This window comes from Mandrillus leucophaeus, unplaced genomic scaffold (assembly GCF_000951045.1).
Source record: "Mandrillus leucophaeus isolate KB7577 unplaced genomic scaffold, Mleu.le_1.0 Scaffold535, whole genome shotgun sequence".
Taxonomy (NCBI): Eukaryota; Metazoa; Chordata; class Mammalia; order Primates; family Cercopithecidae; genus Mandrillus; species Mandrillus leucophaeus.
Window position 1 is genome coordinate 449,455 of NW_012105753.1, and position 15,267 is coordinate 464,721.

Sequence of the window (15,267 nt, forward strand, 5' to 3'; positions counted from 1 at the left end):
GGAATTTATATATAATTTAGAATCCAGTAGTGACATTTACCTCCTTTTCACTTAAAATTAGCCAGAATTTTTCACTTTGTAGTTAGGTCTCTGTCAAACACACACACACAAACACAACACAACATTTAGCATTAAAGTGAATACTGCAGTCCACTAGACACTTTAGTTCATGATGTAAAAATCTTAGTCAAAAATAGCACAAAAATGTCAACATTGGCACCAAATAATATCCAAAGTGTATAATACTCTCTAAAGTCCTTATCAAATGGGCACAATGAATGGACACATCATTTACAATAATAATTTCAAATTATTCTCATTATAAACCATATTTTAAAATTAATTAGGAGAAAATTTTATCCTCTTATTTCTCTATACTAAATTGTAATAATCAGTTTCCTCTGAGTAAAGTACATATAGTCAAGAAGGAAAGAAGCCAAGGTCTGGATTACTAGATGATAAATGAGAAGTAAAACATCATTCTTGGTCAAAATTTCAGCTAAAGGTGGCCCAAATCATTGCATAAACAAAATTGGCATTCAGTTGTTGTTTTTAATCTGTCTACTTTTTCAGCTACATATCGCTCTAGATACATCTGATGCTTGAAAAGTTGGTAAGGGGGCAAAAATGGGGTTTCAGAAGTCTGAGTCACTGATATTTTAGTATTTTTAATAAGTCAAAAATAATCTTGGACTCTGAGAATGTACTGAGTGTTTCTTCGTTGCACAACACAGAGCCAGCTGTCATGTTCTTACCTGATTGCAGGTATTGATGTCTATGCCCCCCTTCAGATATTCCACGACTTTGTCCAGGTTGCCTGCTCTGGCAGCACGGAGGAAGCTCGCGTTGCTGTCAGACTGCGAGAAAAATAAAAGACCTTTAGTGAACTATTGATGATGTAGAAATGTATCGAATACAGAAAGACAAGAATGTTTACACTGAAGTCAGAAAAGCTTTAGTTGGAAAAATTTCAATAATACTGAGTTTAAAACATTGAATAATCATTCACTCTATAAGGTAGCAACCTCACAATGTTTCTAGAGAGTTGTTTAGGTACATTAAAAGTCAATATTTTAGGGTATAAAAGAACCATTAAAATGGAAATAATTATTACTGCTTTATTCTAAATCTTCAGCCACATTTGAAGACGTGTTGACGCTAGCCTCAAATACTGCTATTACTCATTCATTTTAGCTTCAAGATTCTAGTGACTTTATACTGAGCTAATGTCAAGTCAAAAAAGAATCAGAAAGCTAAAGAAATTAAAGCTACTGGGTTTTTCCTTTCTCTTTCTTTCCTGTTGGTTTTCAGATGCTTCTGAGAGAGAACACTGAGTATGGGTCACTTGGCAGTCATCTGGTCTCATTAGAAGGGAATAACAGAAAGCTCCAAGGGTGCTTTGAGGAAAGAGGATAGCACTACTTGGCAGGTGTGGACTGGGCTGATGCAAATTTTGTGATCCCAGTGATTTTGGAAAAACATGATTCAATTTAAACCACCTGACATAATACCAGACTAAAATCTTTTGGTAAAGATGATCACTCTGGATGGAAACTGCTTTTTAAGTTTCTCATCTTCCCACACTCCCCTCAAAATTGGATGCTGGGAGACTCAGCTGAATTCTGCCTGTGGCAAATCCTAAGGAGATTTGCTCCAGATGCACAGTTACAATCACGCGGCCCCTCTGGCTTGGTTATAAAGTCTGACTTTTAAACCATAACATAATAATGATGATAAACTTTTGCTGGGTTCCAAGACACCTGCATAACTGTTATAATTTTTTTTGTGATAGAATACCTGACTAAAAAGAAAATGGTGGCATGAAAAGGGACATACTAGGAAGTGAGATGGAGGTTTGATGACTCTTAAACATTCTCCTCACTAGGCTACATTGCCTCCCTCCCTCAAAGAAAGTACTTGGCAAGAACTTCTTGGCACACTCAGTCAGAGCTATTTATTATGATCCGTGATGATGTACAGAGATAGAAATGGAAGTATTTTCTCTGGGAGTTTCAAATATGGAATTACTTGCATGCTGTTAAAATGATTTACACATGGGAAGACTGAAAGCCATAGAACTAAATTACCTCACTTTTAACCCAAACACCAAGTGGCCTATATGTTTATAAATGAGATAGATTATTTATTGAGTTGAAAGGTATGACTGAAATCTATACATCCAGAATTCATGCCCTGATTCTTTAGAACTGCATCATCGTATGATTAATATCACACTGTTCTTCACTCTTCATCCTTCCTGCAGGCTGTACCGATGGCAGAGTGCTCCAAGAATATCTGCAATGCTGCAGCAACTGAACTGTGACTCATTTTTAAATGCCTATTCTATGAAATTTATTTTGCTGTTTGAGGCAAATGCTGAATTCCAGGAGGATTTCCTACCTTCAGGTTTGTTGTCACAGCACTTAAAAGTGAGTTATAATACTGTGTATTATGTTATGTTAATATCTCACAAGAAACATTAATTTTACTATAAAACAACGAAAGTTAAATAGTATTGGGTTGCAGATATAAAACACGAACATATTATTCCTCTATATAAAGTTTTTCCAAAACAAATCTGTGTGCTATGTATTATATCGGAGGTTGTTCCTAGAAAGTACTTTCCAATTTGTACATAAAGCAGATGCTTATAGGTAACATTTACTGAGTGTTTAGTGGGTCAGGAACAGAGCTAAAGGAGTCACATGTATTATATCACAAATACAACAATACTATGAGAAAAAAACTATTCTTACGCCCATTTAATAGATGAGGAAAGAGATTCAGGAAGTTTCCAAAGTCACATATTTACACAAATTTATTTAATGGAAGACCTGAGATTTAATTTATGTTTATCAGTTCAGAGCTGTAAGTTTTATCTGCTATCCTATCCCACACCTTCAAAGTATCACGGTGGATATTACTACAGATTCCTAGCCTGTGAGCTCTAGGTTTATTTCATCTGCATTAACCACAATTATGCCTTTGGTCTACATATTTACTCTGTAAATCATGGCACTTGCTAAATAAAGTGCCTCAGCTGGAGAGAAAATTCTTGACTTCCATCCCTACCCTCACAGCTATCACCCCTCTATATGCACCTAGAAAACTAACTCTGTTAAGTACCAACCTGAGACGAACTACTTAGAAACACATTCATCTGAGAATGAGGAAACAGGTGATAAAGAATGCTTTGCATTAAGAAGCCAATTGTCTGTCTCCCTGTAACATGTCTAACATGATTAAACTCAGCAAAAGATCAGGTTGCTATATTGTTCCTATAAAAAAGAATACTGTGAACAGGTGGAGCCAGAAGAAGAGCCTAACCCCGAAGGGATGAAGAGACACCTAGAAACACAACTGCAGAAGCCTAGAGCGGTGATGATGGTCTGATGGGGCCTCAGGTATTGCTGAGAAATATGTAATAGACCATCTTTGAATCTTCTCTGGGGATTGGACACGACATTGAGGATTGCTTTTGCCGTTATAGAGTAACGAAAAGTTTTTATAACTGGTTTTCTCTTTTCTGAACCAAACTTTTAAAAAGTGGATGCATGTCAAAGTTATAGCAAATCCTTAGAATTTTAGCAAACAATGCTCCCAGTGTCCTGAAGGGTCTGGGTCCTATGGAAATATAATATCCGAGCCATTCTGCCAAGGACCACTTCAGCAGTTGAGTCATAGGAGACTTTTGTGTAAGTTGAATTCTCCAAGAACTGCTTTAAGGGATTTAGTTTCCCCCAAAATGAGAAAATGCATTAAATGGAAATATTATTATAAAATAGTCCAAGAATGTAAATTTCAAGGATGGAAATAAAACGAGGTTTTAAAAGTTATATATGAATATTGACATTATTGAAGCTCAAATTTATATACCTGCATAGAAATATATATTCTTCTCCCCCTTCCACACAGACACAAGCACATCATACCCTACAATGAGGTCAATCTGTGATTAAGGCCCTTGACACAAGTGCTTTGGATAAACAGTGGTTAGCCTGGTTATCTTCAATCAATACAGAGATGAAAGAGGATTCAAACATTCATGGAGAGAGATACAGCAATTTTTACCATGCTGTGTTTCCCAACTGATTATGATAAAAGCAAGGGTTTTGAAATCAAGTGTAAGTAGGAGGAAAAGCATGCTTTTAAAATAGACTGTTTCCTTTGCTCAGCCAGGAGATTTCACACATAAAAGCATAATAAAGAGAAAAATGAGGCAAAAGCAACTTCTTTGGGAGAAAGTCTCAGACAAATGTAAGACTATCCTCTCTCTGCTTTGCTGCTTATGTCCCTAGGACTCTCAAATCCTAAAACCAATTGTACTTACGCCCATAGTCAAATTCTGGACAAGGAATTCCACTGCTGAGCCCCACCTATTTTAATCTGCAACAGATGGATGTCATTAAAACTTGCCCCCTTTATAACCCTGGAGTGACATCTCAAGCCAAGAAAGAAAAATTTCGCATTAAATTCTTCTTGACACAGTTCTGTATGTTGTCTTGTATCTGAATGTTAGAAAAACAGAACAACTTTCTTAGCACCCAGCAGTGTGGACATGAAAGGCAGGGAGGAATGTGCATTCACAGAGCCACATTATATCCCCAAGGAGTGCTGATCCAAAGGCTCCAGGGGCATATCCACAGGGTTCCATGAGCTTGCTACAAGTTTTTTAATTCTTTAATTCTGTGCTTATGTTTCAATAATAACCTAATAAAGAAGATATTAGCATATTCCAGGTCCTCTACAGGGGTACCCTATACGTGAGTATAACCATATAACTTCGGTATATGTCTTTGTGTTTGTAACTCAGTGCATAACAAGTGAAGTCCAAATGATATACAGATGCATAATAGACAGAACATTTTGCTGTAATACAGAGACAAGAATGGTCAGAGAATCTGCTCATCATACATGGCAGGACATGACGAGCCAAAAGCACCTGAGCAGCAGCAGTCAGTAGCATATTAACATACGCTCAGATGCTGTCTTCATATAGTCCAACTTGCACTGACCATTAGCAGTGAGTGTAATAGAAAATCCACAGTGAAACATTTTTTCAGTTTTTAATTTTAGCTTTTATTGGTTTGCGTACACAACTCTATCCCAATAGTAATTTCCTCTCCAAGCAAATAAAGAGAGCTTTCAAAGATTGTATTCTCTGAAAGCTATTCTCTGATAGCTTCAAGTTTTATTAGCTTGAAGGTAACAACACCTTAAAGTTATTAAGAATAGTTTGTACAACATACTTACAAAAAAGGTATTCTTTATATTATTTTTACTGGAGTCAAATTCAGAAACTAATGAAATACAGAACTCTGAGGTTATATCTTTTTCATTACTAAACATAATATGTTAAATTTAGTTTTAGACATTTCCATTCATTGTATTAAATTGATGTCCTTTATTTGAATAATACTATAAAACTTACATAACTAGTTTTACTTAATTTGTCAAAGTTTCTTTTTTATAGTAGCACAAGAATTTAAGGAGTTTTATGTGGTTTTATGTTTTAATACTTAACACTATCATAAAAATAACACCGGAGGTCATAATTTTTATATACTTTAAAAGAAATCAATAGACTATTCAAGTTTGAGAACCACTTGTCTAAAAGGGTGGCCCAACCAGCAGTCCCTCCTAGCCTTAAAAGAGTGACACCAAACACCTCCCCTGTCACAGTCTCTGGCTTTGGTGTGCCCTGCACACATATTTGCTGACTGGTTAACCTTAAGTAAAGCACATGCTCCTTGTGGAATTTGAGGAATCTGCCTATTTTCTTAGGAAGCAGTCATTCCTTTGTAAAAACTGGGTCATTTACCTGGCTACTCTGAGATCTGCATTTTTATAGCAATACAAAATAAATAAAACTTAGTAAAGTAACTCGAAGGGAAAAACTTTAATAAGAATACCAGGAAAATAAGGGACATTTTCAGTTTTTTAGGTCTCTTCCTAGGAATGTAGGATCAGTTAAAATCCATGTCTAGCAAATTGTGACTTGTCAGATCTTGGGTCATTGTATGTCTCAATTTCCTTATCAAAAAAAAATGTACTTCATAGAATTGCTAAGGAAAAATATGATGGTTTGAGCATGCTTAGCCCAATGACAGGCACAGAGGATACTTACTGAGTTTGTTTTATATTAGTGGCTTTTCTTGTGAGGGATAAATGCAAAATAACAATAATAAATCAAATTATCGATGCACACACATGACTTTCTTTAAATGTGAAGGTTCCTGGTGTTACTGTGTTGCCAGCAGGCCTAAGCCATACCAGAGTACTTAAAAATACACTGAGATGTACAGGTGTAAAGGGACAAAATGAACCAGAACTGGGTGTGGTCTGTCACCAGTGATGAAGGTGCTGCAGAGAACTCTCTTTGTAATATCTGAATGCTTGTACTTGCAGATTTATAATTCTATCCAGGGACTGCTCTGTTGTTTAATTAATTCAGCTCTTTCATTAGCTCACATTATTATTGCTATCTTGTCAAAACCAACAATTTGGGTTCAACCAAGAACTGCACGCTGGATATACTAGGATTTTTTTTTAGAAAGAATTGCAGAAGTTATTTTCTTGCAGTCAGAACACATTAAGTGATATAAAACACTTTACACTGCAAAATCCCACTTGACAATTTCTGTTCGGCTGCTACCGATTTATAAACCATACGTTTGTACACTCTGGCTCAAGCATGCAGGTTAACCTACATTTATAGTGTCCTTCAACAGTTCTTTAGATTGCTACTAAATAAAAATTTCTGAAAGGTCCTCTAATCTTCAGAGGGAGTAAATGCAACTTCCCAAAAGAGTGTTCTTAATCCAGTGGCCTTTGTGTTAAGAAAATTGGTTCAGACATAAAAGTGAACTCTATAAATGCTTCAGTTAGGGGAAGAAGGTAGAGTAAACTTAAGTGTTTATATTTTTACTTTTGTATGTTATTTAAGATAACTATTAACACAAAATTGAGAATTGAAATCACAACAATATCTAAGTTTAACTAAATAGATAAACTCTACCTAAATATTTTAAGCAAGAGATTATTTGAAATTTCATTTTCAAATAAAGACAGCAATTTTTCCCTTAACTTAGTATTACATTTTAACATTAATTTTTGCTAGCACACTAGATAAATTATATCACTTATCAATGCTTTCCCTAAGACATCAACTATGAAAAATAAGAACCACCTACAGCATACCAATTCTATCTCTTTCAAAGCATTAATTAAGATTATTTTGCAATGTTGTGTTGCGATTCATGAATTCCTTTCTAAAATTCTTATACTTTAAAAGAGAGTAAAATTGGAATATTTTACAGCAGTGGGAATAGGAATGAATGAACCATATCTATATGCACCATCGATAGATCTCACAAAGATAATGCTAAGCAAAAGAAGTCAGACACAGAAAAGGACGTATCTTTTATTCCATTTATTAAAGTTCAAAAATTGGCAAAACAAATCCATAGTGTTAGAAATCAGCAGTAGTTTCGGAAAGAGTCAGAAAGGGGCCTTTGGTTGCTGATAATGCTCTAATTCTACATTCTAGTTCTGGGTGCAGTTTAACAGGTATGTACACTTCCTACATAACAATTTATAATTTACACATTTTTCTGTATGCTATAATTTAAAAAAATATTTACTTTAAAAGATGGTGACCCGGCCGGATGTGGTGGCTCACACCTGTAATTCCAGCACTTTGGGAGGCTGAGGAGGGTGGATTGCTTGAGGTCAGGAGTTTGAGACCAGCCTGAACAACATGGTGAAACCCCATCTCTACTAAAAATACAAAATTAGCCGGTCATGGTGGCAGACGCCTGTAATCCCAACTACTTGGGAGGCTGAGGCAGGGGAATCCACTCAGATCCTGGAGGCAGAGGTTGCAGTCAGCCGAGATCGCCCCACTGCACTCCAGCCTGGGCAACAAGAGTGAAACTCTGTTTCAAAAAAAAAAAATGGTGACCCTAGTTTAGGCAACAGAATGAAAACCCATCTTTATAAAAAATTTAAAATTTAGCTAAATGTGGGTAGTCCTGAAAAATAAGTTATTCCTAATTTATAAACTGATGACAAAAATCACAGAGAAGTAAATAGATTTAATATTAGTATTTAAAAGCATTATCTTTTCTTCATACTGGAGGCAATTTTTAAATACAGACTATATTATGTAAGATTTTTAATGAAAATTGTATATTCATGTTACAGTCTAAGAGCCCATGCAGATTACTAAATACATAGAATTTGTTCTTTAGCTCAAAAGAATGCTTACTAAGAATCAAACTCTGGAGCATTTTTAATTAGTTGTTCTGATATTCATGAGGCTTTGTAATTACAAACATTACATAATTCTCTTTGATTATACATGAATTATACTCTTCACTTAGCATTAGTGAAGGTTATTCCACTTTTATTATCCTTGGTGTATATTGTATAAATAGCATTACTCCCCTGTTCTTCAACATGTTTACTACAAATTCAAGAAGACCAGATCTGGTTCAGAGATCTCAGTTGTTAAATTTTCTGGTATAAGTGAAGTAAGTTATCAGAGACAATTTTATACACTAAAAATTCTGAACACTCATTTTTTTATGGCATTTACTTTTCTGAAAATTGAATCAAAATATTAATAATGTGATGCTATCCTCCAGTAGATGAGAATTACTGCCAAAACAAACAAACAAACAAACAAAAAAACTAGTAGGAACAAAAACCACAAACCAGAAAAGATATTTCTGATGAAATATCTTTGATAACTATTTGATAACTATTTTATACTTCACATTCTCTATGTGCTTTTAAAACTTTAGAAAGTGCTTATATATACGTATATATATACATACACACACATATATGAGCGTAAATACATGCTCATTTTTTAAGAATTATTAAAGTGAAGATTTATGAAATCTGTAGCTGGTATTTCATGACATAATAGAAGTGTGACTTAAAAGGTAACTTTGTTGTGTTGATATTAGTTTGGCTTCATAAAATGTCTCTATAACTATGCCAGTTACTAAAATGTTTATGACAATGAAGCAACCAAAACTTTCACTAAAATGGGAACTTTAACAAAGATAGGTGAAAACTTTCTTAGGTGTTTATTATTTTGTTCGTTTCTCATTGAAATTTATGGTGAATTTAAAATTTAAAGTTATTGTAAGAAACAAAATCAATAGGTTTTGATTACTTGTACTCCAGGCATGATAACTGAAATGCCTACAGAACTCAGAATTTCCAACACCGAACACATGTATTTTCTGAATTTGAATAGGAACATGGTAAGTTTGTAGATGAAAATATTTGTGACTTGTATCCCAACATTTCCAAATTTCTGCTAAGAAAATCAGAGTGATAGGGAAACATTTTGCTACAGCTTTAGGTCAGATGTCAGATTAAATAACAGTTTGAGGTCCATATTAAAACTTAACACACCTATCTAATGCTTCAGATTTTTTCAAGAAATAAGATACTCTTTGAGAGGCCTCAGCTACGCAGATTTAAGACATTACTGCTTCAATTAGGTAAGCACCTTAGTTTCTTTAGCCATTAAACTCTGTAGCAAAAGTTAATATTCCTTCCTAAAGAGTCATATCATTCTAGAGAATAACATATGAACTAGAAGAATATGATTCCCTCATTTTTGTTACTGGGTCCTCTTGGTGTGGAGGTATCTTAAAACATCATAGTTGAATTCCACATACAACCTCTAACCATACTGGTTGAACAGATATATTTGAAAAGTTCTGCTCACTATTTTATGTTCAAAATGCTGACAATGTAAAGGAAAGTAAAATATTATACAAGTCCTAGGTTGACTATTATGGTTTCCAGATAATTTGCCCTAATATTTTTAATAACCAAAGTAACATGGAAATCTGTACTTCTTCAGGCCAACAATGGAAATAATCAAATCTTAGAGCTCCACATTGGATGTTTAATAATGCCCACAGCATCTATATATGATTGAATTCTAAATAGTTCTCAGTTATTGCTTTAGGATCTCCAACTGGTATTAATTGTATATAAAATAAGGAAAAACTTATTTTTAAAACAATTTGTATCACAGACCCAATCTCTTTCCCAATTTTCGGCTAGCTAGACGGCTCTGTAAAAAACGTTCTGCCAGCTTCTAAAAGCCAACATGCCCCAAAATGAATATAGGCCCAAGCACGGAAGAGCTGAGAGAGTTTTTACATACCGTACACAAATTTCCAAAGGAATTTCCTTTTGGATCATCGCTGGTCATCAAAAAAAGAGTTACTTTTATAAATGAATTACAACCACCTATAACAACATTTGGGTCAAGGGAAAGGAGAGAGAACTTTTTAGATCATTTGGTAACAGTAGTTTATTTAATTCTTTCTTTAAGAAATACTCTCTATACAAAACTCTTTTCATTTCCTAATCAGTATGTTAAAATATTACAGGATGTTTAGAGAAAAAGATGTATTAGAGTTCATCCCACTGCAATACTTAAGGATTAGGATACATGAACCTGAATTAGGTCTTAGCCTCCTTCAAGGCTTTTAGAACTGTCAGGATATGAAAAACAAACTCAACCAAGTGAAAAAAATCTTTCATCAATTTTTCATTATGCTACGCATCCTCATCCTACAGTGTTAATTTACTATTGCCCCCTTGAGGTAGGCACCACATTTTTAACCCCATTGCTCTCCTTATTCTTCAGCTTCAGAGATCATCTGCTCTGAAGCAGACATCACTCAATCAGAAGCAGCTCCGTGACACAACACAGACGAGGTGCTGACCGCACCCCATGGGCTGCACACACTAAAAAGTAGATTGCTTGTTTAGCATTAAATTGTTCAGGACTGAACAAAAAATAGATTCTTAAAAGCTTCGCAATTACTTAGACTACGGAGACTATTTTAAAAGAACTTGCAAATATTTTTCTATCATGGTACATTTTGTCACACTGTTGATCTTACCATGGCCCAATGAAGATGCACATGGACACACAGGTTTTTCATTTGTAACAGTCTAATATATATACATACGTGATTGATTTTCCTAGGAGATATCACTCAATTATAGCTTAACCACTCTGTGGCCATCTGACTCTACTTCCCTAAATATCTCCCGCCTCAGCCTCCCAAAGTGCTGGGATTATAGGCGTGAGCCACCGCGCCTGGCCTAGTCCCTTTTATTAAACTGTTATTTAAGCTTGTTGTTGATAATTTAAAATGTCCAGAATAGACAAATATACAGAGATGAAAAGCAGGTAAGTGACTGCCTGGGGCCAAATGATGTCATGCGGAGGACAAGGGGGAGGGGGTAGAGAAATGGAGAATGACTACTAATGGTTACAAAGTTTCTTTTTTGAGTGATAAAGATGTTCTGAAATTTACTGTGGTGTTGGTTGCACAACTCTGTGAACATACTAAAAACCATTGGATAATATACTTTAAATGGGTGAATTGTATGATATATTGAATATATCTCCATAAAGCTGGGTGTTTTTTTGAGATGAAGTTTCACTCTCGTAGTGCAATGGCACAATCTCAGCTCACCGCAACCTCCACCTCCCGGGTTCAAGCGATTCTCCTGCCTCAACCTGCAGAGTAGCTGGAATTACAGGTGCCCACCACCAAGCTTGGCTATTTTTTTCTAATTTTGTATTTTTAGTAGAGACAGGGTTTCTCCATGTTGGTCAGGCTGGTCTCGAACTCCCGACCTCAGATGATTCACCCGCCTCGGCCTCCCAAAGTGCTGGGATTACAGGCATGAGCCACCGTGCCTGGCCAAAGCTGGGTTTTTTATTTTTAAAAAGAGTTCACTGTCATCTGTAAGACGACAAAAGTCCATTTTTCTAATGTGTATATAATTTTTGAGAACTTACTCATTCACTCCATTCTCCAAAGTATGTCGGTCACAAATGGGAATGCACAGCTTTCAGCATCTTTTGCATATTTGTGACAATTTACATGGATACTAAGTGCAAATGGTGAGCTTCAGAAGGAAAAATTCCAATTCAGTATTATGCTAAAAGATACATATAAAGGCATTTTGCATCACTCCCATCATGCCAGCCCAGTGGTGCACAACAGTATCAACAAATCTTTTTAACATAAAATTTTTTAAGAGACTAAAGAGTATGTAGTATGTGTACTGTATAAGAAGACAATTGCTTCCCAGTTTATCTCACTGAGTTGACTTGATTAAATTACTGGAAAGATCTAGCTGTATCTATCTAAATATGTAAACATACTGGAAAAAAATTATAGCTTTCAATTTGTCACGCGAAAATAAATCAGTCAAAAGCAGGTTATTTTATGATAAATAGTTGAAATAATTTAATCTGTCCTTAACAATGAGTTATTTAGCTGAGATGAGAATCAAAGAAATATTTTTGAAGTATCTACTATGTACCAGGCACTGTGTTAGATGCTAGAGATTGAATGTGGAAGAAATAAACATGATTTATTCCCGCAAAGATTTTATGATATTTGAAGTTTAAAAAAAAAAAAAAAAAAAAAAACTTTAGCTACAAGATAGACCAGGAACGGAAGTAGGAAAAGTAGATTCAGGGAGATCCACGTAGAGGCAGTAGTCTAAGCAATAGGTGTTTGTTTGTTGGTTGGTTTGTTTTACAAACTTATTTTACTATTTACATTTAGAATAGAGATTGCAATATAGTGTTTGATAAAGATTCCTGCTGATAAGTCAGATGGAAAACATAGCCAGCCCAGGGAATAGCAAGTGCAATGTCATAGGGGCACGAAAGAACACAGTATGGAGAAAATTATAAATTCAGTATAAGTGAGTTAAAGATCATATTGGAAACAGGAAAGAAGTAAAATTCTAAAAGTAAAGTAGGGCCCAGACCATTAATGTTTTGTATGTTCTAAAAGGGAGAATGAGGATTACACCGTAAGTATAAGGCAGGAAAAGGCAATATGAAAATGTCCATTTTAAAATTACCACTCTAGCATGTGATGAGGATAATGATGGAGGATGAGTTGGAGGGAAAAAGGCATGGTGTTCAAGGCAATCCTAAGCAAAAAGAACAAAGCTAGAGGCATCATGCCACCCAACTTCAAACTATACAACAGGAATACAGTAACCAACACAGCATGGTACTGGTACAAAAACAGACACATAGACCAATGGCACAGAATAGAGAGCCCAGAAGTAAGACTGCCTACCTACAACCATTTGATCTTTGACAAACCTGACAAAAACAAGCAATGGGGGAAAAAAAGTGCCTATTTGATAAATGGTGTTGGAATAACTGGCTAGCTATTTGCAGAACACTGAAACTGGACCCCTTCCCTACACCATATACAAAAATTAACTCAAGATGGATGAAAGACTTAAATGTAAAACATGAAACAATAAAAACCCTGGGAGACAACCTGGGCAATACCATTCAGGACACAGGAACAGATGATGATGTCATGATGAAGATGCCAAAACCAGTTGCAACAAAAGCAAAAACTGACAAATGGAATCTAATTAAACTAAAGAACTTCTGCACACCAAAATAAACTATCAACAGAGTAAACAGACAACCTACAGAATGGGAGAAAAATTTTGCAAACTATGCATCTGAGAAAGGTCTAATATCCAGCATCTATAAGAAACTTAAACAAATTTACAAGAAAAAACAACCCCATAAAAATGTGGGCAAAAGATATGAACAGACACTTTTCAAAGGAAGACATGCATGCAGCCAAGAATCATATGAAAAAAAGCTCAAGGTCAGGGATCATTAGAGAAACGCAAACCAAATCCACAGTGATCTAAGATACCATCTAATGCCAGTCAGAATGGCTACAAAAAAAATCAAAAAATAACAGATGCTGGCAAGGTTGTGACGAAAAAGAAATGTTTATACAGTGTTGGTGGGAGTATAGATTAGTTCAGACATTGTGGAAAGATGGTATGTGGATTCCGCAAAGACTGAAAGACAGAAATACCATTCAACCCAGCAATCCCATTACGGGGTATATACCCAAAGGAATATACATAATTCTGTTATAAAGACACTTGCACGTGTATATTCATTGCAGCACTATTCACAATAGCAAAGACATGGAATCAATCCAAATGCCCATCAATGACAGATTGCATAGAGAAAATGTGGTACATATACACCATGGAATACTATGCAGGCATAAAAAAAGAATGATATCATGTCCTTTGCAGGAACATAGACGGAGCTGTAGGCCATTATCCTCAGCTAACTAATGCAGGAACAGAAAACCAAATACTACATGTTCTTACTCATATATGGGAGTTAAATGATGAGGACACATGGACACAGAGAGGGGAACAACACACACTGGGGCCTTTCACAGGGTGGAGTGTGGGAGGAGGGAGAGAATCAAGAAAAACAAGTAATGGTACTAGGCTTAATACATGGGTGATGAAATAATCTGTACAACAAACCCCCATGTCACAAATTCCTATGTAACAAACCTGCACTAGCACCCCTTAGCTTAAAATAAAGGTTAAAAAAAGAGCACGGCATTCATGAGAAAATTTGGGATATTATTTTGATAGTCCTGGTGAGCAGTGTCATCAGGGATGTGTGAAAACAAAGTATTAGTCATATACAGAAAAAAAAAAAAAAAAGCTGAAAACTTGGGGAAATTGACTTTGAAAACTTATCACAAGAAGAAACTAGGGAAAAGTTGGAGACTTGTAGCTTTTGCATGTAGTAAGTGACACTTTCAATAAAGATCAATAATTTAGGGGAACAGAATACCCTAAAATTGGAAAGAAGAACACAGTTTGGTTTTGACCTGATTGAACTTGAAGTGCTGTCACTGTAAAGTAGGGAATTAAAAATGCAAGGCTAAAAAGTCCAAGAGAGGGGCATGGACTAAAGATAGAGGCCATAGAGTGACCTCTGGGAGATGGCCCAGTTTTTCTGTGGACACTGGATTCTGCTTCACTCCTTCCCATTTCTCTGCTCATGAATGTCCTAGGAATAAGGAAGGGCCTCTTGTAATGCCCCTGGAAGGGAATAATGCTGACCCATCAACATATTTAATGAAATGCCAGGCAGTGAGAATAAAATAAGAAATTGCAGTGCATACACGCACATGCACACACACACACACACGAGCACACAAACACACACGAGACTGAAACAAAGTTTTGTACAGGCGTTTTCTCATGAGCTCAGAATACAAATATCACGCAGCTGACATGTTCCCATTTTTCCCATAAGACCAGGGCACAACTGAAATGCCGCTTTATCCTCATTGGATGTGACCTGCTGTAACTTTCTAAATTTACCAT

At 35.6% G+C, this 15,267-nt stretch overlaps 1 protein-coding gene across 3 annotated transcripts in view; it reads right to left on the bottom strand.

Moving 5' to 3' along the window:
• ANK2 (ankyrin 2, neuronal) overlaps nt 1–15,267 on the bottom strand; it is a 602,309-nt gene that overhangs the window by 205,756 nt on the left and 381,286 nt on the right. For all 3 annotated transcript variants that reach the window (XM_011997275.1, XM_011997273.1, XM_011997276.1), the window contains one exon: nt 756–857. In XM_011997275.1, coding sequence (XP_011852665.1) covers nt 756–857 — 102 coding nt within the window. The remainder of the gene's footprint in view (nt 1–755; nt 858–15,267) is intronic.